Raw genomic sequence first — 23,032 nt, forward strand, 5'->3', positions numbered from 1 at the left:
TCGGGACTGCCCCACCGCCTCTTCCCCTGCTGGCAGCTCCGGTCACCATGGAAGGTCCCCGCCTCAGCGCCTTTCACATCCTACAGGGTAAGAGTTTGGGGACCCCTCTGGGAGGGGTCAGGGAGCCCCTGGCAGCACCCCTTTGGTGCCTCCATTTTCCAGTCTCCCCACACCACCCGCACTGAGGAGAAACAGGAGGCACCGCTGGCAGCTCTGGGCCTGACATGGAGGAAGCCGCATGGTTAGGCGGGAGCCTCGGCACATGGGAGAGCCGCTGGCAGTGCCCGGGAACCCTCTCTCCCGGGCAGGAACCCCCCGGGTGCTCTAAGGGTCTGTTCCCCACCCCAGAGGGATCTCCACGCTCCTTCCAGATCCACTTTGGAAGCTGCTCCCTAAGAGGGGAAACTGAAGCAGGTGGAAGAGAGGGGGCGAATGAGTGCTGTGGCCCCCTCACGAAGTCACTCCTAACAGATGGCAGAGAGGGGGCTAGGGAGCTAAGGGGGACCCTTCCACAGCAGGGTGACCCCCACACTTCTCCCACTGTGTGGCAGGGGAAGCCCGGAGACCCAGCGGGGACTCAGCTGTGCGTTGAAGGGCTTTGCTGCTGTGGGTTGAACCTGGGCTCTGCTGTGACTTCCCCCTTGCCTCCCTTCCCGCCCCACCCAGGGTGGCTCTAACGGTTATCAGGTTATCAGGGCAGCCCGTTGCCTGGGCAACCAGGCAACAAAGAGAGTTAAGAAATGACATTTGGGTGCCACTCAGAACTTCCCCAGGCCACAGGGATGGGGCTCCCTGTGCTGGCCCAGGGTGCCAGGCGCGAGCTGTTTGTTTTGTTGTTTTTTTATGAAGGTGAGGTGTAATTGACATAGCCTGTTGCATGGTTACAATTAGATGATTTTTAGTGAATTTGCCGAGTCCGTGTGGAGCACAGCTGAAGGCGGCGATGTGTCAGGGGCCAAGTCACAGCGCCCCTGATCCTCACTTTCCACGTCTGAGAAATGGGGCAGAGAAAGGCTGGTCTCCACTTTACAGGCTTGTGTTAAGGGTTGAGTCCTGGTTCACAGTGAGAATTAAGTAACATTATTATTGTTGTTAATGTTACTATTATTATTATTTCACTGGTGGGTCTGGGTGTTGGGGCGGAGGCGGGTGGGGATCCTTAGCAGGAGGAGCAAGGAGAGAATGACTGCCCCACCCCTGCCACAGGGGCCCCAGGCAGGAATCTGACTACTCAGGGCTCAGCTAGGGGAATGCAAACCAGATGGGACTGGGAGTAGGGCCAGGCACCCCTCTCCAGGCTCCTGTTTGGGTGGCTTCCTGGGTCCCAGGTGGAGGTCTGGCCCAGCAGCCTCTGTGGTGGGGCAGGAAAGCCCAGCTCAGCACAGAGAACCCCCTCCCTGCAGGGTCTGGGGAACTTGACCCCTCACTTCTATCTTCCCCAGCCCCCTCTTCGCCAGTTTCTCCATAAGCCTTTTCTGGGCTCTGAGCCTCAGTTTGTCCATCTGCAGAGTGGGCATAAATAGAGCCCTGTCTTCTAGGGTAATTGTGAGCATGGACGGTGCTACAAATCGGCCCAGGGCCCACCCTGCCAGGGAAGGTCATTTGTGGTCTGCCCTACAAAGAGGAAGTGGGTTCCACCAAAGGGAGAACTAACCAAACCCTGTGGCCAGAGAGGAGGAAGACAGGAGTTCTAGCCTGTTCACCGCATCTTCGAGGCCTTGGGGAGGGTGTGGGGGTCTTTGCCCTCTGCTGGCCTGAGGGTATCAAGTTTGGACATTGGGACTGAGTGCTCAGGGGGCCCTCCAGTCTGCACCCTCCACAGCTCCTCAAGTTGTGCTCACAAGGATCCATCCCAAAACTCCCCTGGAAGCCCCTCCATGGGGGACTGGGAGCCCCTCCATGGGGGAATGGGAGCCATGAGTTATCCCTTCATTTGGCCCAGGAAGTGACTCGCTCCTGCCCTGCCTCCCTGGCCCCCATCCCTCCACCCGCTGCCCCCATCTGGCCTCCCTGGATTATCTGGGTCTGGACTGCCTACCCAGCATCTCTAGATCTGCAGGGACTGGATGGATCCCTCAAGCCCTCCCTGCACCCCGCTTGCTGCCCAGGCACCGCACTCACTCCCGCCCTCCTTCTCACCCTTCCCCTCTGTTTCTCTATCTGGCTCTCAATCTCTCTATCTCTCATGTCTCTCCATCTAATCTCTGGCATCTGTGTCTCTCCCTTTCTAGGAGTTTCCTATTTCTCTGTCCATCTCTAGATCACTGTCTTCTTAACTCTGCCTGTTTCTCTCTCCATTTCTCTGTCTTTTGTCTCGCTTTCATCTTTTCATTTTCCTTCCATCTCTATCTCCCTCTTTCTCCTCTAAGTCTCTAATGCTCTCTCTCTCTCTCTCTCTCTCTCTCTCTCTCTCTCTCCCTCCCTCCCTCCCTCCCTCCCTCCTCTTTATTTTCTCTCCATCTGTCCCCTTGTCTGTCTCTCTGGTGAACAGCAAGGAAGTCCTCTTCTCTAGCCCCTGCTGACTTAAGGAGAACCCCCAGGACATGCCCTGGGATGAGGTGCCCCTGAGCAGCAGGAAGAGCAGGATTGGGGAGCCCGTGCAGCACCACCCCTAACATGAGCCCCCAGCATCTTCCTGTGTGCAGGGAGCCAGGGCGTGAAATGTCACCACTGGGTCCCAAGCTGGTCGTTGTGGTGGACAGGTGTGGGTGCAGTGTGCTTGCACCTGTGTCCCTGAGGAAGGGTGTGGGCTGGAGCACCTTAGATTTGGGAGATCTGAGAGGACACCTGGCCCAACCCCTTCATTTTTACATAAAGAAATGACGGCAGTAAGCACTCTGACACACCAGGCAGTACTTGTCTGCTTAACCCTCACACTCTAGGAAATGGGTCTCCTCTTCATCCCCATTCTACAGAAGGGGAAACTGAGGAATGAGGCACCTGACCAAGGTCTGGGAGTCGAACCAAGGCCATCTGGCTCCAGTATGTTTCCCTGAACTGCTGCCCACAGATCAGCAGAAGCCAAGACCCCTGCCAGGCTCGGGCCCCTCCCCATTCTTCAGTTCCTGAAAGCCACCTCAGGCGATGGGTGCAGACCCTCTGGCCATGGGCATTGGAGGCCAGGGAGGTGCCACCTGCCCACTCTCTCCTTGGGTAATGGACAGAGCCTGAGCCTGGGAGGGGTGAGCAGCCGCTTCCCTCAGATGTGTCACCCTCAGGCCTCCCTCCCCCGTTCTGTGTCCTCCTGACCCCCCATCTCTCTGTTCCAGGGCTGTGTGTCCTGCTGATTCTGTTGGAAGATGGACCCCAGAACACCAGGGGTGAGTCTGCTGGGAGTAACTCAGTCCCCAGCCAGAGTCCCAACCCCACCTCACCTCTCAGCCCAGGCAGAGAAAGGCCTGTTGCAGGAGGAAGCTCAGGGTTGCCCCTCCCAACACCCCTACCCAGCCTCTGGCTCAGCCCTCATCTTCTGACCATGGTCTCCGTCCCACAGCCGCTGCCTGTCCCCGGTGGTGCCCTGCAAACTCCTCATGTGTCAATGGCACTGCCTGTCGCTGTGATCAGGGATTCAAATCTTCATCTGGGGAGATCATCCTTCAGCACGGGGAAACTTGTGAAGGTACAGAGGCTTGGGGTGGTGGAGGGCTACATGGAGACGGGATGGTGGTTGGTGGCCTCAGCCTTTGTTCTCAGACCATCATGAAGGACAGAGGAAAGAGAAAGAGAAAGACATGAAGGTGGAAAATGAGAAGTGAATAAACATGGCTTCGTACAGAGGGAAGACTGGGGCGGGGGAGGCAGAGCTTCCACTCACCCACCACTTCACACTTGGTCCTGTATCTAAATCCAGGAGACAGACAGAAAGCTGAGCAGAGCAGAGCTGATTTAGTGGGTTTCAGGAATGGCTTGCTCCAGCCACAGCAATGTTGCCTGAGTTTAATTATTTCCCAAAAGACACTGGTTGAGCATCAGGCTCCATGCTAGGGATGGGACCAGACTCTCTGCCCTGAGAGCACTCATGGCTTTGGGAGGTGACCCTTTATCCTGTTTTGTTGTAGACATTGATGAATGTGAACAAGGCAAGCCAGGGACTCTCTGTGGAAGAGTCGCAGACTGCCATAACACGGTGGGGAGCTACTACTGCACATGCAGCCCAGGATACAGGCTTGTTTCTGGGGCAGCAAAGTTCAGTAATGCGAGAGAGAACACGTGTCAAGGTAAGAATGACCCGCATCTTCCATCTCCCTGTCCATGAGGCAGGAGTCACCAGAGCCACTCCTGCGGCATACAGGGTGCCGGGCCCTGGTGATAGGTGCAGCCCCAGGTCTGAGTGGGACAAGTGTGCCTGTGCCTGTCCCACTAGCACAGGGAGGAGGGTGGCATGAGAGCCAAGGACCCAAGTCCTGGTTTTGCTACCTGACAGCTGTGTATGCAGCGCCAGCCAGGACACTTATTCAGAAATCACTGGTAATGTGCGAGATGTGATAATATTATTGTGATTCTGTGTAAAGAGAGAGAGAGAGAGAGAGAGAGAGAGAGAGAGAGAGAGACTACCTTTTACAGATAAAAACAAAAGAAGCTTTTCCTTTTGTTAAATGTATGACCTTGGACACGTTCTTCACCTCTCTGTGCCTCGGTTTACCCATCTGTAAAAGGGAGTGACAATGGTGCTTACCTCACAGAATCGCTGGGAAAGTATATGAGATCTTAGAGCACAACACAGTGGTGGCTGTTGGGTTTTTAGACTACACTCATTCTGATCTACAACCCTCTCCGGGTTGGACATCCCAGGGGACGTACCCCGGGTGGCTACTCAGAACAGCTGGCCTGGCCCAGCCCCTCACCAGGGACTCAAGAGGAGCCAGGCCTCCATGATCACCAGGATTTGCCCCTTTCCAGGGAGAGCAGGTGGGCAGGGAAGGGGCTTCAGCATCCGCAGGCAGATGGAGCCAGCAGTGGTCAGGCAGAAGCCATGACTCACCCAGAGAGGGGGTTAGTGAAGAACACAGAGAGGGGAGGAGGAGGCCGAGCTGGGGATCCTGGAGGCTCTGAGCCGGATCCGCAGGCCTGCCCTGTGTGCAGAGGGAGGTGGCAGAGCCTCCTGGTGGGAAGGAAGGGGGCACCTGCACCTGCCTGGAGCCCAGCGGGAGGGCTCCATCCACGGCACTGCTGGTCCTCAGGGGCCTCTGTGGGGAGACGTTATGCCCCCGATGTGTAGCCTGCGCACAGGGCACAGCCTTCATGTGAATTGGAAACATGTCCCTTGTCTCCAGGTGAACACGGTGTGTTTGGGGAATGGAGAGCGAGCTGGTGTTTAGCCCCCTGTTGCCTCCTTGGCTGGACCCCCTTGTGCAGTGAGCCACCTGCACAACCGCAGCGGTGGTCATGGGTCCCACTCAGCGTGCCTGCAAGCCCTGCACGCAGGCGGTGCTGTGGGTACTGACGTGTGTGGCTGTGTCAGGAACAGGCCAGGCTGAGAGACAGGGCCAGAGCTGCTGGGCAGAGACATGGCCGAACAAGAGTGAGGTGGCACCTCAGGGAGAGAGCTGCTGCGGGTTTGGATCAGGACCTGCCACCTGAAGACCTAGCTTTGTGACGGGTTCAGCTGGGCCGTCTGCGCACCTGCCCACCTCGGCATTCCAGCCTTTGCCGACCTGAGGACCTGTCTGCTCGCGTCATGGCCCACGAGGTCTGCTTTGAGCAGGAGACCTGGGCCCCTTCCTTGGCCGCTCACCCCTCTTTCTCCAGGCATCAAAGGGCCATCCCAGGTACCTACCTGGTCTCCCACCCTCTCTGAACCGCATGACTCAGAACCCTCTGCAGAGGCCATTCCAGAAGTTCGGAGCCTGCTCACCTGGCGTCTTATTGCATAAAACACACGAGGGCAGCAGTCAAGATACTTCAAGAGCTCATGGCGCAGTGCATTACAGAGCAATACCGTCCTCTTCCCCATCGCCACTGCCTGTTGAGATGAGACCTGATGCCACCGGAGCCCACACAGGGGCAGCCATGCCAGGCCCTCCCAGACCCCCCGGGCTATGATGCCCCAGCGACCCCCTCAAGAAAATTGCCTCTGGTCCACAGCCCCAGCTTGAGAAGCTGCCTCCTGATACCCTGACCCCAATTCTCAGCCACTCAGCCTCCATCTATTCCCCCAAGCAGGCGTCCACCCTGACCCTCCCTGTAACTTCAGTTCTCAGGACGGTGGGCAGCCTGATGACCGGATCCAAATGGGTTACAAATTGGGGGAGGACTGACGTCGACCTCCCCACCCAGCCCCAAGCTCTGAGAGTTGGGTGAAGGAAGAGGCTCCCACCTGGACCAGATGACAAGAGGGGGCGTCATCAGGGACCATTGCCCCAGGCTCAATCCTCTCCCAAGGAGGTCAGCCCAGGTGCCATGGGGGCCCAGACCATGGGGCTACAGAAGACAGAGCTCAGCCCCTCTAGGGAAGGCCCACAGGTCTGTGTCCCTGGTGGGAGAACCAGGAGCCAGATGACAGACACACCTGCCACTCTTCACCCATCAGCCACTGCTCCCCGCTCCAGGCACCCAGCCCTTGGCCACCTCTGGCCAAGCTCACATGTGGATTCTCATCACTCCCTGCCAGTCCAGGGGATGCCATCAGGGGGATCAGAAGGGGCACCTTCACCACAAGACAGCATGGCTGGATGTCAGCCCCATTGCCCTCATGGCCTGGCACCCACTGTCCAGGTGGCCCTGGCCTATCTCGCCTATAAGCCTTGTCCGCAAGGGATCAGGCTCAGGGGAGGTTCTCGATCCATCTCCATGGGCTGGAGTCTCAGAAGTCGTGTGGATGGGAGAGCGCTGTCTCACCAGAGTCCCCAGGATTCCAAGGAGAGCTCAGCCCCACAGCACCACCCGGGGGAGTCAGGACCAAGGCCACCGAAAGGAGCCTGCTCAGGGCCTGCAGCACTTCTCCCGCACTTGGTTCCAGGAAGGCCCAGCCTGGCCTTTGCCCACATCCTCAGGCTGGGACACAGGTGGCAGTGATGTCCCTGCCCTACCTGGGAGCTGCCGGGTGGGAGAGGTGGAGGGAGTAAGACAGAGGAATTGGACCGCTTCTGGCCACATCTGGACAACAGAGCATCTAGGCCACCATGCTTACCCACAGGAAACCTCCATGTGAATTAGAAAAGGCACCACTCACATGGCAGGAGGCAGAGGGGCCTTCAGACGCTTCTATGGCAGGAAACGTGGCTGACTCCCAGCCTTGAAGGCTGCCCACGGCTGCAGGCATCCATCACCCTCTCCTTCCCCTTGCAGACATGGACGAATGTCTGGACCCCAGAATCTGTAAAAGCCACAAGTGTGTCAACACCCATGGCAGCTACACCTGCACGTGCCCGCCAGGATTTGAGCTGAACCCAGAGGACCCAAAGCTGTGCAAAGGTAGAGGCCCCGGGAGGACGCTGTGAGACTGAACTGGATGGAGCTGGGGAAGGAGCCGACGCAGGCCCCGCAGCCCCAGGAGGCAGGAGAAGATTCTCAGGTTCCCTGCCAAGGCCCTGCCTAAGGATTCGCTTCCCCGAAAAGTCCTGCCACAGAGCAGGGCGATGGCAGGGTCTTCTGGGCCTGGGGTTTCCTGTGGAGCCCCTGTGAGCACCCCCGACCCTTCCCTTTCCTCATCTGTCACATGCAGCAGGGGGAGGTGTGACTTCTGGTTCCCAGAAGGGAACCAGGGCCAGGGCCCAGGAGGGTGTAGGCAGGAGGAGTCCTTGGTCAAGAAACCTAGCCCCTGTGACTCAGTTTCCCTCCTGGATTTGCCACCTATAAACTGGAGACCATGGTCCCTGCCATGTCCATCTTGTAGGGAGGCCACTGTAATGTGCTTTGAGGGTGAAGCTGAAGGTCACCAGGTGGTGCCATGTGTACTGATGGTGGGATCCTCAGGCAATGAGAACTGGGGTCAGGGAGGGCCTGACACTCTGGCTTTGTCCCCAGATGTGAATGAATGTACCTCGGGACAAAAACCCTGCCACAAAACCACCCACTGCCTCAACAATGTGGGCAGCTATAAGTGCCGCTGCCGCCCTGGCTGGAAGCCGATTCCTGGGTCCCCCAATGGCCCGAACAACACCATCTGTGAAGGTTTGGAGTTCAGATCTCATAAATGACCCACTTCTTCTTTACTTTGCTGAGCCATCTGAAAGGCAGCTGCCATAAGGCGCTTTGGCAGAGCAGGGGCAGCACATTCAGAAACGGTGTGTGCCCAGTGCAGGCAGTGAGGAGAGGGGGACCTGGGCCAGGCAGGGCTGAGCTTCAGATTCTGTTCTTTTTTTAAAAAATATATTTTTATTGATTTCAGAGAGGAAGGGAGAGGGAGAGAGAGAGAAACATCAATGATGAGAGAGAATCATGGATTGGCTGCCTCCTGCACACCCCCTACTGGGGATCGAGCCCGCAACCCGAGCATGTGCCCTTGACCGGAATCGAACCTGGGACCCTTCAGTCCGCAGAACGACGTTCTATCCACTGAACCAAACCGGCCAGGGCTCGGATTCTGTTCTAATAAGGGCAAGATTGCAGCTCTGGGCGCGTCGGTGCTACAGCCCACAGCCTCAGCGCATGGTAGCTATCAGTGCGGCAGCTTCCCTGGTTAGAAGTCCCCCAGTCCATCCTGCCCTACGGGTGGGGGCACAGGTTTGGGATGACACTTGCACACGCACAGTCCTGCCCTGTCAGCCTTGCAGGGCGCTCTGAGCTTATGGTGCTTTTACAGTGGAAAACGTCACCACAAGTTTGTATCCTGTCAGTCTAGGTGGCTGGTAAGCGGGGCATAGTTGATTATAGTATATCTCATTTTCAAAATTGAGCTACCAGCTGTTAAAGTATGTATACATTTTTGAGGACACCCTGTATATCCCCATCGCACAAACGGATGTACATACACAAACGGATGTACATAGTGGGGTGTCCTCGGGGTGAACTGCTAAGGGATTTGAGAGAAGGGGCAGGAAGGATGCGAGCAAGGAGTAGAGGGAGAGCCTGACGCTCTGGCCTTGTCCTCAGATGTGGATGAATGTACCTCGGGAGAACATTCCTGCCACAATTCAACCCGATGCAACAACACCAAGGGCAGCTATGAGTGCCACTGCCGCCCTGGCTGGAAGCCGGTTTCTGGGTCCCCCAATGGCCCAAACAACACCGTCTGTGAAGAAGGTTCGGAGTTCCGATCCCACAATCCCAAAGACCCACAGCTCAAGCCACCTGATCACATATTCACGGGCACCCACACGAACCCAGCAGAATGAATGCTGGGGGTTCCCTGCTGGGCCAGGCTTCCATTCTTTGAGACTAAAAGGGAAAAGATCTGGGGGTCCTGCGGAAGGAGCTGGGGTACCAAGGGGAAGGCTCCTGGGGGACCCCAGGCAGCAGCTAATTACTAACTGGGACAAAGGTATCTAATATCTCACAACCTGGACCTCTGTGGGGGCTGACCTGCTGTGGGTCAGGCCTCTGCACACTTCCCATAACCCCTGCCTCCACCACTCAGGGATGTGCAGTCAGCAGGTGTCATCACCTCCAGCCAAGGCGTTGGGGGGGGGGGGGGGGCTGGACACGGGAAGTGAGTGGGGCATGGAGAGGGGAGGGGCCCAGATTCCTGAATAAACAAAGGACTACTCAGTGTGAAAGGAGGGCCTGACCCTAGATCCTGCCTCCAACACACACACACACACACACACACACACACCCCTAATGGACAGCTGTTCTGTCCCCTGCAGAGATCTTCCCCACCTGGACCCCGCCCCCTGGAATCAAGAGCCAGGTGAGTGACTCCAGCCGGGACCAGGAGGCAAGGTCCCTCCACTCAGCCCACCGTCCACCCATTTCCCACGCTCCCCCACCCACCTGTGAGGGTTTCTGACCCCTCGTCTCCTCTTTCCCCAGAGTCTCTCCAACTTCTTTGAAAAAGTCCAGGAACTGAGCAGAGACTTCAAGCCTGCCTCGCCCCAGGACACCATCCACGTAAGGACATGACCTGGGGGGAAGCCCAGGACAGTGTGGGGGTGGCTGGGGGATGCTTCAGTGTGCGTGGAGACAGCCCAAGCAGGGGCCTCTAATCAGAGAAACAGCTGTGGCTGTACGCACACTACACACACACCAGATATAGGCTGTCCCCCAAAAGTGTATGGACTCAGCCTGAACAATTATAAAGGCAGTGTTGATTAAAGCATATTTCATTTTCAAAATTGAGCTACCAGCTGTTAAAGTATGTATACATTTTTGAGGACACCCTGTATATCCCCATCGCACAAACGGATGTACATACACAACCACCATTCCTGGGTGGCCCTCGCACACACACTCACACTCGCAAGGGATATAATGGCTACAGAATGGAGCAATTCAGAATTTTGCCTCTGGAGCAGAGTCACAGAGGTTCAAATCCCCCACACACTTACTGCCATGACCTCAGGGTCCCCCTCTCTGGGTCCCAGTCTTCCGCTTTATACAGCGGTTGTGAAGGTTTAAATGAACTAAGAGAATCCTTCTCAAAGAACAGTGCTCGGCCCACAGTAAGCACTGGATGTAAGTTTTAGCATATGCACGTAACCCAGTAGAAATATATGAGCCCCTTATGTCATTTAAATTTTTCCAGTAGCTTTATTTAAGAAAAAAAAAAAAAAAGGTAAAAATAACCCTAGCTGGTTTGGTTCAAAGGATAGAGTGACAGCCTATGGACTGAAGGGCCCCAGGTTTGATTCAGGTCAAGGGCAAGTGCCCAGGTTGCGGGCTCAATCCCCAGTGGAGGGCATGCAGGAGTCAGCCGACCAGTGATTCTCTCTCATCATTGATGTTTCTATCTCTCCCTTCCTCTCTGAAATCGATAAAAATATATTTTTAAAAAATGAAAACTAGCCCTGGCCAGGTGCCTTAATTGGTTGGAGCATTGTTCTCTACACCAAAAGGCTGCGGGTTCAATTCCAGGTTGGGGTGTGTACAGGAGGCAACCAATTGATGTTTCTCTCTCACATAGGTGTTTCTCTCCCTCTCCCCCTTCCTTTCTCTTGCAAATCAATAAAAACATATTCTTGGGTGAGGATTTTTTAAAAAGTAAAAGTAAACAAGTGAAATTAATGTGAAGATTCCATTTAACCCAATAGATTCAAAATATTACCATTTCAATATGGTGCCACGTGTGACTCGTGGTGAGTGTTCTGGACAGTGCAGACTTAGGAGAGAACCTGGCAGAGAGTCAGTGGCTAATCAACGCTATGTGCCATATAGGCATATACTCACATTTGTCTTCTGGCTACTGCAGCATCTAGATGATTCCCCTGTGTCTGTCCCCCAGGCAACCTGGGGGGTTCTCCAGTGTGTTCCCTAGTGAGGGAGTGAGATCAGGGTCCTTTGGGCGGTCCCTGTGGTGCAGGGACCCAGCAGCTGTCACCCATCACCCCCAGAAATTCATCACGTCATTGGATGAGCTGGAAGTCCCTGGGGACCTGGAGGCCCTGGCCCTGTCTGACCGGTACCGCATGGCCACCCACCTGCTCTCATACCTCGAAGAAGTCCTGAGGAACCTGGCCAAGACCTTGCCTGGACCCTCCTTCACCTACCGTTCCCCTTTGAACACAGGTGAGGCCTCTTCCTGCCCTGCCCCAACCCTGGGCCCCATCCTGCATCTGGATCCCACAGTCACTGCCCTTCTCCCCTCAGAGCTGTCCCTGATGATCCAGGAGCAACGGAATGGAACCGCCACCCTGGGCCAGAGCCATGCACGCATGAAGCTGAACTGGACTCAGGCAGCTGGAGTCGGGGACTCAGGTAACAGCAGGTGGCCGGAGGGGGCACCGGTGGGAGAGGGAAGAAAGAGCTGGGATATGGCTAGGCGTGAGGTTCCAAATATGTAACAGTTGGAAACTGAGCCATCGTGAGGGACTCCAGGCATCATGGTGGACTGGCCAAGCCTAATTTGGACATCTTGGGAGGGAGGGAGGAAGGTAGCCAGCATGTCTGTTCCCCAGGCCCCACTGTGGCAGGCATATTCTCCAGCCGAAAAATGGAGACACTGCTGGTCAATGCCTCCGTGGAGCTGGACCCTGAGAAGAAAATTGAGCTGGAAGAGACACATGAAAGTTACGTCAACGATGCTCAGGCCAAGATCCTCTCCACCGTCAACACGGTCTTTCTGAGCAATAAGAACACGGAGAAACTAGACCCTCCTGTCACCTTCTCCTTCTCCTACCATGTGAGTCCTTGGGTGGGGAGGTGGGATCAGCCCCACTGTTCACCCCATAGCCAAGGTCATAATGGCCCCTCTGCAGTCTTCATTTCCCCACCTCCGCCCCTTCTGCTACTTCCTTAAATGTACCTCAGGGCCTTTGCACTTGCTGTGCTCTCTGGCTCAGATACCTTTCCCTCACATGACTCAGTCCTTTACCTGTTTCTAGTCTTTGTTCAAATGCCACCTTCTCTATTGGGCTCTCTCTGACCTCCTTATTTAAAATTACAATCTGTAATCAGTCATGCCCTATCTTTCTCCTATCCTGTTTCTTTTCTTTTCTTTTTTTTTTAAATAGCACCTACCACCTTCTAAAACACTATCGGGTTTACTTATTAGGTTCTATTAGGTTTGTTATTTACTGCCTGTCTCCCCAATGAGCATATCAGCCCCACAAGGGCAGGGATTTGTGTCTGCCCTGTTCACTGCTGTGCCCCGGCCTAGCACACACAGTAGGTGCTCAGTAAATACTTGTCAATGCAAAGCAGCTTCCTCAGACCCAGCCCAAGCTCAGACCCCAAGGGTGGACTCTAGGCTAACATCTCTGAACACCCCACCTGCCCACAGCCGGAGACGCCCAAGTCACGTCAGGAGCTAATCTGTGCCTTCTGGAAGGGTAACGACAGTGGTGGGTCCTGGTCCACCACAGGCTGCAAGAAGCTGGGCAGCAGCAATAACAGCATCACCTGCCAATGCAGCCACCTGAGCAGTTTTGCCATCCTCATGGCCCACTACGACGTGGAGGTGAGCAGCCCCAGGGCTACCCTCAACAGCCCACAGATGGCAAGGTTGGCTTAGGTGAGATGAGCAGCTGGTTCTTGATGGTGTGGCCCAACGCGTTTTTTTGGTTGCACAGCTCAGGTGGTCCCACAGACAAGCCCCCTTGACCCAGCAACTAAATGTGGCCTGACTGGAGGCCCTGCTCCAGCCAGCTTCCCTCTGTCCACCCCGATCCAGTTGACCCAGTTGTTAAATACCGCCAAAAGCTGGAGCACAACTCTGTATGTGGCCTCAGGTGATCCATAGATGAACTGGCCATGTGGATAACTGGAATGGGCTAGGCAGAGTAGGGGAGGGCGGTGGTCCAGGCCAAAGGCCCAGGAAGTGCTAAAATGTAGGATTTGTGAGCTGATAGGTGTGTCCAGGTGTGGGAGGGGCAAGAGATGAGGTCAGAGAAGGGGACCCATCAGTGTTGGAAAAGGATGTGACAGTCAAAGCCTCACTGGGACCTTTTCCAGAGAGCAGTCTGGGATCCTTGCTGCACCCACGGATGTGTATGTGTGTGTGTGTGTGTGGGGGGGGGGCGCATTTAGAATGACAGACACAGCAGGCTTGCTCAGACGTTGAAGGCAGAAGAGGTGGGGGGAGGTGATCGGCCTGATCTGAGTCCTGAGGTCAGGCAAGTACCAGGTGGGTCTGGGCTGTGGGACCCACAAGGAGGGCAGAAGGCCTCAAGGTGCTGATCAAGCCCCTCCCATTCCATCCTGCATCTAGGACCTGAAGCTGGCCCTGATCACCAAAGTGGGCCTGGCACTGTCGCTGGTCTGCCTGCTGCTGTGTATCCTCACCTTCCTGCTAGTGCGGCCCATCCAGGGCTCGCGCACCACCGTGCACCTGCACCTCTGCATATGCCTCTTCCTGGGCTCTGCCATATTTCTGGCCGGCATAGAGAACGAAGGAGGCCAGGTGAGGTCCCTCCCCACAGTGCCCATCTCTCACCTGGGAGCTAGCCTAGCTAGGTCCCAGGTCGGAGAAGCCCCGCCCCTGCACCAGCTTGAGCATCACCTGGCCACGCCCCCTACCCCGCCCACAACCCCGCCCCCGCCGTGACCCCACCCACCACAAGTGCTCCGGCCGGGAATGCGCTGAAGTTGCCCCGCCCCCACCCCGCAGGTGGGGCTGCGCTGCCGCCTGGTGGCCGGGCTGCTGCACTACTGCTTCCTGGCTGCCTTCTGCTGGATGAGCCTAGAAGGCCTGGAGCTCTACTTCCTCGTGGTGCGTGTATTCCAGGGTCAGGGCCTGAGCAAGCGCTGGCTCTACCTGATCGGCTACGGCGTTCCCTTCCTCATTGTGGCCATCTCAGCGGCCGCCAAGCCCGAGGGCTACGGCCGCGATATCTAGTGAGTGGGGAGTCGTGAGGCCATAGGAGGGCTGGGGTCTGGCCAGGGGTGTGGGGCCACAACCTCGGTGCCCCAGTCCCCTCAATCCCCTCAGGCTCCTGACCAGACCCCTCTCTTCTCATCCAGCTGCTGGCTGGACCGCAGGCACGGCTTCCTCTGGAGTTTCCTGGGACCTGTGACATTCATCATTTTGGTAACTAATCCCCCACGCTCCACCCTTAAGGCCTGTGTCATCTGGCTCCTCACTGAGCCCAACAGGCCAGCTCTCCCCGAGTTCCAAGGACAAAACCCTAATCCAAACTCTCTGCTCCCTGCCCAGTGTAACGCTGTCATCTTCGTGATAACTGTCTGGAAGCTCACTCAGAAGTTCTCTGAGATCAACCCAGACATGAAGAAATTAAAGAAGGCCAGGTGAGGGCAGGGGCCGACAGGGAGAGGGGGGATGCGTGAGGTGTCCCCTGCTACAGCTGCCCTTCTCCCCCAGGGTGCTGACCATCACGGCCATCGCACAGCTCCTGGTGTTGGGCTGCACATGGGTCTTCGGCCTGTTCCTCTTCAACCCGAGGAGCCAGGTGCTGGCCTATGCCTTCACCATCCTCAACTGCTTGCAGGGCTTCTTCCTCTTCCTGCTGCACTGCCTGCTCAACAAAAAGGTGGGCCGTGGGGCAGCTGTGGGGGTCCCCTCCCCTTCCCCTGCTTCCTGGGGCTGCCTCCCCTGACCTGGCACCTTGGGCCTTGCAGGTGAGGGAGGAGTACCGGAAGTGGGCCTGCACGGTCACTGGGAATAAGTACTCGGACTTTGGCACGTCGACATCCAGCACCAGCCAAAACCAGACTAGGGTAAGGGCCAACCCTGGTGTGGGGGTGCAGGGCCAGAAGGCAGCCTTGGGCCGGAATCAGTCCAGAATCAGTCCTTACCGGGTTCCTCTCTCTCCAGGCCCTCAGGCCGTCGGAGTCTGGCATGTGACTGCGAGGTTCTGGCCAGGCCAGCAGCTCCTGTGGCCTCAGCAGCTTTTGCACATACTGAAGACTGTCCCCTCCTCTCTCACCACCTTGATCCCTCCACTCTCCTGTCCCCAGAGAAGGGGCATCAACAGTTGTTCTCTGGCGCCAAACCCAGGAACAGAGGGTGGAGTCGGACCTGATGGACCTGCTTCTGGCTGCCTCTGCTGCACCCCAGCTGGCACCCAGGGTGGGCAGGAGCCGGACAGGGCTGCAGCCCCTTGCCCTGGTACCCAACACCCGGACAGACAAGGCTCCTGGCCTCCCACTCATCTGTCTTTGCTACATAACAAGAGGCCAGCGTGCTGGGGTTCTACTTTCCTGTTAAGCTAAGACTAAGCTCAAGGATGGGAGAAGGGCAGGGCCCCTTCAGGCCCTGAGATTCACGGTACAGAGGCCAGTCTGCCTCCCGACAGAGGGTTCTCAATGTTTTGAAGGTCATGGATGTTGTGTAATGTGTTGTTGTTTTTAAAATCTGTATAAAGTTTTCAATGTTGACATTTAAAATTTAATCTCACAGATACTAGTACAGGAGGTGGCTTTGGTGGCTGGGGGCTCACTGACCAGGCCCACTATGTCTGTGAAATGTGAAGAGACCAGTAAGAAACAAATGGGCGGGAGCCAGGCTTCCATAATAAAAATTTATTCTTACACAAATCTACAGTGTTTGAACAGTAAAAAGAAAGCCCCACTGTCGCCTAGAAAGAGGACTTGAAGCAGCACGTGGGAAGCAGGGTGGCTCGGGGATGTCAGGTGTGTGGTTACCGGCTCTGCTCAACTGTAAGACAGAATGTGCGGAGGCCAGTGAGAGAGGAGGAGAGGCCCCCGGGGCCCAGCACAACCCTCTTGCCCGAGCCACTTACTGTATGTGGAGATGTCAATTTCTTCAGGAAGCTCTGCCACGTTTACTTCAAACCTATCCTGAACATCATTGAGGATTTTGGCATCATTCTCATCAGACACAAAAGTGATAGCCAGGCCTTTGGTGCCAAAGCGACCCGCACGGGCCACCTGCAGGGAGATACAGGAACTCAGGTCAGGCAGAGGCACAACCTGGGGATCTGAGGACATGCCAGGCCTGGTCCCCACCCCAGGAAGGGGCCCTCAGGGAGGTGCCACCTCTGCGGGGCCACTCACCCGGTGGAGGTAGGTGTCCGAGTCCTCAGGCATGTCATAATTGAAGACGATGTTGACTCGCTCAATGTCCATCCCTCGGCCAAACAGATTGGTGGCCACCAGGATCCGCCGCTGAAAGTCCTTGAACTGCTGATAGCGTGACAGGCTGGGTGCAGGAGAAGCAAAAGGTTCCTGAGCGGCACTCCCTCTGAGGGCCCCACCCTCAGGCCTTCGTGGTGGTACATACTCACCGCTCCTCCTGGGCCATGCCCCTGTGGATGGCGATGGCCGGGAAGTTCTGTTCCACGAGCAGCTGGGCCAGGGCCATGCAGCGCTGCACCGACTTCACGAAGATCACCACCTGCCGGAGGAAGGCAGCAGAGTCAGGGCCACGGTCCCCGTGCACTGTCCTTCCAAAGGCCCAGAACCCCTCAAAGGGCAACAGCAGTGTCACCTGGTTGAACTCTAGCACGTCCAGGAGGTCGAAGAGTTTACGGTTCTTTTCGCTGTCTTTGAGCTTGACATAGTACTGCTGCAGCCCATGCAGCGTGAGCTTGGTCTCGTCGTCCACAAACACCTCCATAGGCTGAGGGGAGGGGGGCAGGAAGGGGCGGGCAGGGCTTACTTCTGGGCACCCTGCCTGCCCAGAACCTTCCAGGAACGACTCCACGCTGCGATGCTTCCCAGAGAGGCTGCTGTACCCAGTGACCATTTCTCTCCCAACAGCTGGATCTAAGCTCTGGTCTGATTCAGGTGTGGACCCAGCTCAGCTCCCAATCCGACAAGACAGCGAGGAGGGAAGAAGGGCTCCACAAGCCTCCCAGCATTGCTGTGCTGTGAGGGCAGCATGGGCGACGTGCCGCAGCAGCAGCTTGGGCCTCAGGACCCAGGAGGGCCAAAGCTGCTGCACTGAGGTCTTGGCTTACTCACATCTTGCATGAACTTCCTGCAGACGGGCCGGATCTCCTTGCTCAGGGTGGCACTGAACATCATGCACTGCTTCTCGTGTGGCGTCAGGCGAAAGATCTCCTGTACATCCCGCCGCATGTCTGGGTGGGGAGGGCAAGAAACAGGTGGGCATGAGTGCCTGCCAGACCTTGACCCCCAACCGAGACCAGTCCCAGCCCCTCCCAACCTGGCACCAAGATGAGGGTGGTGTGAGCAAGGAGTGGAGGGAGGGGTGAGACCCCAATGCCTGCGGGGCTGGTCTTGGGGTGAGAGCAGGCCCAGGAGGAGCTGCAATCCACTTACACGCTGCCAGAGCGGAGCAGCCGTGCCAGAGCACCTCCAGCCATGCTTCAGGGAAGGGAGCCTGAGGCAGAGACAGCTGCTGGGGTGAGAGCTGCAGCTACCTCCCAGGACACAAGCCCCACCTCTGACTGGCCCTGTCAGGGCTCACTTAGGGCAGGCAGGGGGTCTAGAGCTAACCCGGCAGGAGAGGAGGCTATGGCAAGCGTCAGGCTAACATGTGTCAGACAGTGGCTCATTTAGGCCCTGTGGTCCCACTCAGCTTGGGGTCAGAAGTAGCAGGTCACATTAGGTCAAAGCAAGAACTCGCCCTAAATTGCTACAGGAGACCTGCCGGCCACCCACGTGACCCCACTTTGGGAAATCCCTCACCCTGGCCTGTCAGGGTCCACCTGGCTCTGAAGTCGGAAGGCTGTGAGGGCACAGGTGCGGCTGGCTGGGTCTCTGGCAGCCCCACAGACCCACAAGGACGCTCACCCAGCTGCTCCAGCATCTTGTCACACTCGTCCAGCACGAAGTGCTTCACGTTTCTCAGGTTGAGGCTCCTGTTCCGCACGAGTGCCAAGATGCGGCCTGGCGTCCCCACCACGACGTGGGGACAGTTCTTCTTCAGCACCTCTTCGTCCTTCTTGATGGAGAGACCCCCGAAGAACACGGACACCTATGCGGGGGGGGACAAAGTCACTTTTGCCCATCCAAGGGCTGAAGCCTCGCACCCTACTCCATGCTGACAGCCACCCAGCCCATGGCCCTGCCAACTCAGGCTGCAGCAGACCTCAATTCCCCAAGCCTAGAGAGGCCTGAGAGCCTGGGCACAGCTCCACCGAAAAGCAGCCCAGGGCTGGGACCTGCGCCGGCCTCTGGGGGCCATGCATAATTCATCAGGCTTTTAAGGAGCATAAACCACCGCAAACCTCAAAGGCAGCTGCTGCAGCCAAGCTTGGTAAATGCTGGCTGGGCCAGAGCTGAGGCCAGCCAGGCTGTAGAGGACCATATGGCGCCAGGCCCGGCTCAAGGGGGCTCACCTTGACACTGGGCATGTACTTGGAGAAGCGCTCATACTCCTTGCTGATCTGAAAGGCCAGCTCCCGAGTGTGGCACATGACCAAGACGGTCACCTGTTGGGTACAAGAGAGACTCACGCAAGGCAGCACCCTAAATCCTCCCCAGCCACAGCCCACACTGGCTCTCTAGCCAGTGACGGGCCCCGTGCTGAGTCTACCCTCTAGCTACACTGGGGTCTTCTGCAACCACATCATGACCTCCCACTAAAACTCCCTCCTTCACCATGTACCCCAAGGAAACAAAGGCTCGTGTACCCACATGCAGCAGCACATGGATGTTGCCCCAACATGACAAAAACAGAACACTGGTATTCACCTCAATTATCCCCCAAGAGAGTGGAACACGATTGTCATGGCATAAGACAGCTAAGGCCTGTCGGCAACTACAGCAGTAACAAAGCTGTGTGCAGTGGAACCCCCTTCAGAAATACTGTAGGGACAATTTAGAAAGTACACGCAAAATAACTACCATGTCTCTGGATGGTAAAACTGTGGGCACTTTCCAGCTTTTTTCTTGGCTTATTATTTTTGGGGGGATTTTGTAAAACTAAATACTGTACTTCCTTTTAAAAGCCCACAAAAAGAATGTGGAAACAGGAATTTTTAACACAAGGAATCGTGGTCTATGCTACTTTACATAACTTAAGCCTGGGAGGGAGGACGCACCCACCTGTCCATTGACGGGCTCGATCTGCTGTAGGGTGGCCAGCACGAAGACTGCAGTCTTGCCCATTCCAGACTTGGCCTGGCACAGGACATCCATGCCCAGGATGGCTTGGGGAATACACTCGTGCTGAACTGAAGGAAAAAGGCCCATGAGTGATTGGAAGTTGGATTCTCCCTCTGTGTGGGCGGAGGGGTCAGCGGAGGGGTGTGGTGTGGTGGGGAGCGAAGGAACCGGGAGGCGTACCCTCAGATGGATGCTCAAAGCCACAGTCCACTATGGCCCGCAGGAGCTCAGGCTTCAGCAGAAAGTCCCGGAAGCCAGAGCTGTGGATGGAAACGTAGGACCCCTTGACATCTTTCTTGGGGGGTACTGGGGTGCTCTCTGTAGGAGCCTGGGGCTCTTCATCTTCCTCATAATCCAGAAGCTCGTTTTCCACATCCTGTTCCGCCATAATACTGGAAACAGAAGAGGGAGGAAGGGCCCAGGGAAGCAACTGAGATGCATGGAAAGCCCACCAGCCAGGGAGAAGGCTACACAGCAGCTGCAGGCTGTTAACACAGGTTCGAGAGGGACAATGCACTGGGGTCCTATCACAGTGGCTGGCCTGGAAGGCCACCAGCTGATGAAGCTCAGACAGGACTTCATTTCCCCACATTGACCCCAGCAGCACATCCCATCAGCTCCGTCTGTGCAGCATCGCCCAGCTTCAGCCTGTTGCTGTGGCCACATCTCTAACCACTCTCCTAACCACCTCAGCTCTCCCTGCCGGCGAAACCTCCACAACGGCTTCACCTGCTCAGAGAGGTATTCCAACTCCTCCCCACGACCCTCACAACCCTCCTCCTCGGCCCGTCAACCTCATTCCGTGCCACTCCTTTCAAATCACCCAGCCTTGCTTGGCTGCTCAGACTCGAGTCCCTACCCCAAGCTTTTATAGCCCATCGATGCCCCCAGAATGAGCTCCCAGATCTTTGCACAAATGCCTCCTTCTCAGCACCCTGGTCTCAGGTCTAATGAACTGCCTGAGACTACCTAGCCTAAAGGAACCCTGTCCCTATCAATCGCAATCAAGTCAAAGGGAATCTACCCAGCCTGCAGAGACCTGCGTTTGTGAGAGCAGCATCTGCCCAGCCCCAGCTCCTCCTGCTCTCTGTGGTCTGCACTGGGGAATAATTAAGTGCTCTCATGAAAAGGCCTCCCATTGGGCCTGGGCCAATAAAAATGAAGCTGAGACGGTAAATGGAATTAATACAAAGCTAGCTCACATCCTGGCTTTATTTAATCCAAAACATACAGAGCACCCACTGGGTGCTGAGATGTGCTACAGGGACCCAAACCTGACAACACTGTCTCTTGTCACTCCTGCCCCACCCCAGCCTCCAGTCTACGGAGCAGAAGTACTGAAGGAGCCCCTCTTCCTGAGCTGGGTGCGGAGGGTCCAGGCCCAGTTTATGGCCACCGTGTCACTCATCCTCTCCATGACTCCGGGGCCCGGGGTTTTCACCACCTCTGTGCTGAGGCCTCTCAAACTGTGTCTCTAACAGCAACGACTCTCCTCAGCTCCCTCAGTTACCGCCACCTCTTCATTTCCCTTTGTAAGTTGAACTCAAAATGCCCAGAGTAAAAACCCTCCATTTCTCCCCACAGGTTGCATCCCCATTCTCTCTCACATTCTTGTCCCATCAGCAACAAATCCCACCCTAAGGAACAATCAGGCCAGTTCTCACCCCCGCTACCTTGCAGGTCCCAAGCTGCCGTTACCTTTCTTTTTAAAATTAGAACAGCTTTGAGATATTCACATGCTACAGCCTTTAAAGTGTACAATTCAATGGTTTTTATGTAATCATAGATACATACAATCGTCACCACGGTCAGTTTTAGAACATTGCACCACCTAGATCAGGGGTGGGCAAACTTTTTGACTCGAGGGCCACAATGGGTTCTTAAACTGGACCGGAGGGCCGGAACAAAAGCATGGATGGAGTGTTTGTGTGAACTAATATAAATTCAAAGTAAACATCATTACATAAAAGGGTACGGTCTTTTTTTTCAATAGTTTTATTCATTTCAAACGGGCCGGATCTGGCCCGCGGGCCGTAGTTTGCCCACAGCTGACCTAGAACAAACCCTGTGCCCTTGAGCTATCATCCTATGCCCACAACCCCTTTGGCAACCACTAGTCTTTCTTTTCTATGATTATGCCTTCTTTGGGCATTTCATATAATGGAACCATAGAATGTGATCCTTTTATCTGGCTTCTTTCAACAGCAGGTTTTCAAGACTTATCCATGTTTAACATGTATCAGTATTGCATTCTTTTTCATGTCTGACTATTCCATCGTACAGGTACAGTACCAATTTATCCACTGTCAGTTGATGGGAATCTGGGTATCTAAATTCTGTCAACAGCCCCCTTACTAGTCTCCCTGTTTTCCAACCCCCATGATCCTCCATCCACTCTTCCACAGCAGCCAAAAGGAGCCTATAGAGGCTCAGTCAGAGAATGCCACTCCTGCTCAAAACCCTCCACAGGCTCCCACTGTGCTCACCACCCTCCCAGGCCCTACACCTGATCCCCTCTGTGGTCAGACCTCATCTCGCCCCTTGCCCACCCTCACTGGCCTTAGCTGCTGGGCCTCACACCTTTGCACTTGTTGCTCCTGCTGCCTGGAAAGGCCACGAGTTCCACTTCCTTCAGGCATGTTGCTCCGAAAGACATTTCCTGCTGGCTCCAATCTAAAAAGCACCCTTCAACTCATGCCAGCCCCTCTGCCAAGAGCCTAGGTCAGAACTTGGCATACATCAAGTAAGCACTCAACAGTAATGACTACGTAGATGGAACTAAAACCAAGGCCTCATTTTAGAGGCTAAAATGAACATGTATTTTTATCCGACTCTTGAAAAAAGGTCGTCGTCTGATTGCGACTGGCAGACTTAGGAAGGGGTCATTTCCCAGGTAGCAGGGAGAACAGGAGGAAGGTTCAGTCCCCAAAGCACCAGCCCCTTTAGGGGACTGAAGAGTAGGACTGGCTGGTTGACAAAGAGGCAGAAGACAAAGGTGGACGAGCTGGTCAGGTCCAGGGCGCTTGTACTAGGGAATCTCTGATTAAGTTTTAGATTTGAGTGACCCCGTCAGTCTTTGCCCTTCATTTGCCCAAGAGCGAGTTACTAGGAGTAGGAGTTGGGGATGAGACCAACCTCACCAAGGGAGAGAGGATTAACCAAGGTAGGGAAGAGGCTTAACTAAGGAGGGAAAAGGGTGGACCACGCCTCTACAAGATGGGATCATGCCAGCGTATGCTCTTAGCTGACCAGGAGGTGGTGTATTTAAAAGAAATAGTGTCCCCACCGGCGTGGCTCAGTGGTTGAGCTTCGAACCAGGTCACCCTTCGATTCCCGGTCAGGGCACATGCCTGGGTTGCAGGCTCCATCCACACTGTAGGGCGTGCAGGAGGCAGCCCATCAATGATTTTCTCTCCCGTCACTGATGTTTCTCTCTCTCCCTTCCTCTCTAAAATCAATAAAAATGCATTTTTAAAAAGTAAAGGAATAAAGAGGTTTGGAA

At 55.7% G+C, this 23,032-nt stretch overlaps 2 protein-coding genes across 6 annotated transcripts in view; one reads left to right on the plus strand and one right to left on the minus strand.

Moving 5' to 3' along the window:
* ADGRE5 (adhesion G protein-coupled receptor E5) lies at positions 1-16,026 on the plus strand. 2 transcript variants are annotated; one of them, XM_081091462.1, is made up of 18 exons: positions 3-87; positions 3,270-3,320; positions 3,494-3,619; positions 4,059-4,217; positions 9,034-9,183; positions 9,747-9,790; positions 9,913-9,990; positions 11,430-11,604; positions 11,686-11,793; positions 11,994-12,217; positions 12,818-12,994; positions 13,745-13,936; positions 14,144-14,370; positions 14,497-14,563; positions 14,690-14,781; positions 14,855-15,023; positions 15,112-15,210; positions 15,308-16,026. In XM_081091462.1, the coding sequence occupies exons 1-18, from the start codon at positions 48-50 to the stop codon at positions 15,335-15,337; spliced, it is 2,208 nt and encodes a 735-aa protein (XP_080947588.1). In that variant the 5' UTR covers positions 3-47; the 3' UTR covers positions 15,338-16,026. The 2 variants fall into 2 exon arrangements, with proteins under 2 accessions (XP_080947589.1, XP_080947588.1); XM_081091463.1 differs by lacking the exon at positions 9,034-9,183 and having other exon boundaries at positions 1-87.
* The window catches only part of DDX39A (DExD-box helicase 39A), a 20,906-nt gene continuing 13,873 nt past the window's right edge, over positions 16,000-23,032 (minus strand). For 2 of the 4 annotated variants that reach the window (XM_081091467.1, XM_081091466.1), the window contains exons 2-11: positions 19,711-19,922; positions 19,471-19,598; positions 18,762-18,854; positions 18,214-18,397; positions 17,419-17,537; positions 16,943-17,074; positions 16,740-16,849; positions 16,510-16,654; positions 16,236-16,383; positions 16,000-16,150 (exon numbers count right to left, since the gene is read on the minus strand). In XM_081091467.1, the coding sequence (XP_080947593.1) occupies positions 16,134-16,150; positions 16,236-16,383; positions 16,510-16,654; positions 16,740-16,849; positions 16,943-17,074; positions 17,419-17,537; positions 18,214-18,397; positions 18,762-18,854; positions 19,471-19,598; positions 19,711-19,918 (1,284 nt within the window). In that variant the 5' untranslated portion in view covers positions 19,919-19,922 and the 3' untranslated portion in view covers positions 16,000-16,133. Of the gene's footprint in view, positions 16,151-16,235; positions 16,384-16,509; positions 16,655-16,739; positions 16,850-16,942; positions 17,075-17,418; positions 17,538-17,739; positions 17,777-18,213; positions 18,398-18,761; positions 18,855-19,470; positions 19,599-19,710; positions 20,946-23,032 lie in introns of those variants that run through there. The other 2 variants (XM_081091468.1, XM_081091469.1) reach the window with 2 other exon arrangements.

The sequence above is a fragment of the Myotis nattereri genome (genome assembly GCF_964212035.1).
Source record: "Myotis nattereri genome assembly, chromosome: 5".
Lineage (NCBI taxonomy): Eukaryota > Metazoa > Chordata > Mammalia > Chiroptera > Vespertilionidae > Myotis > Myotis nattereri.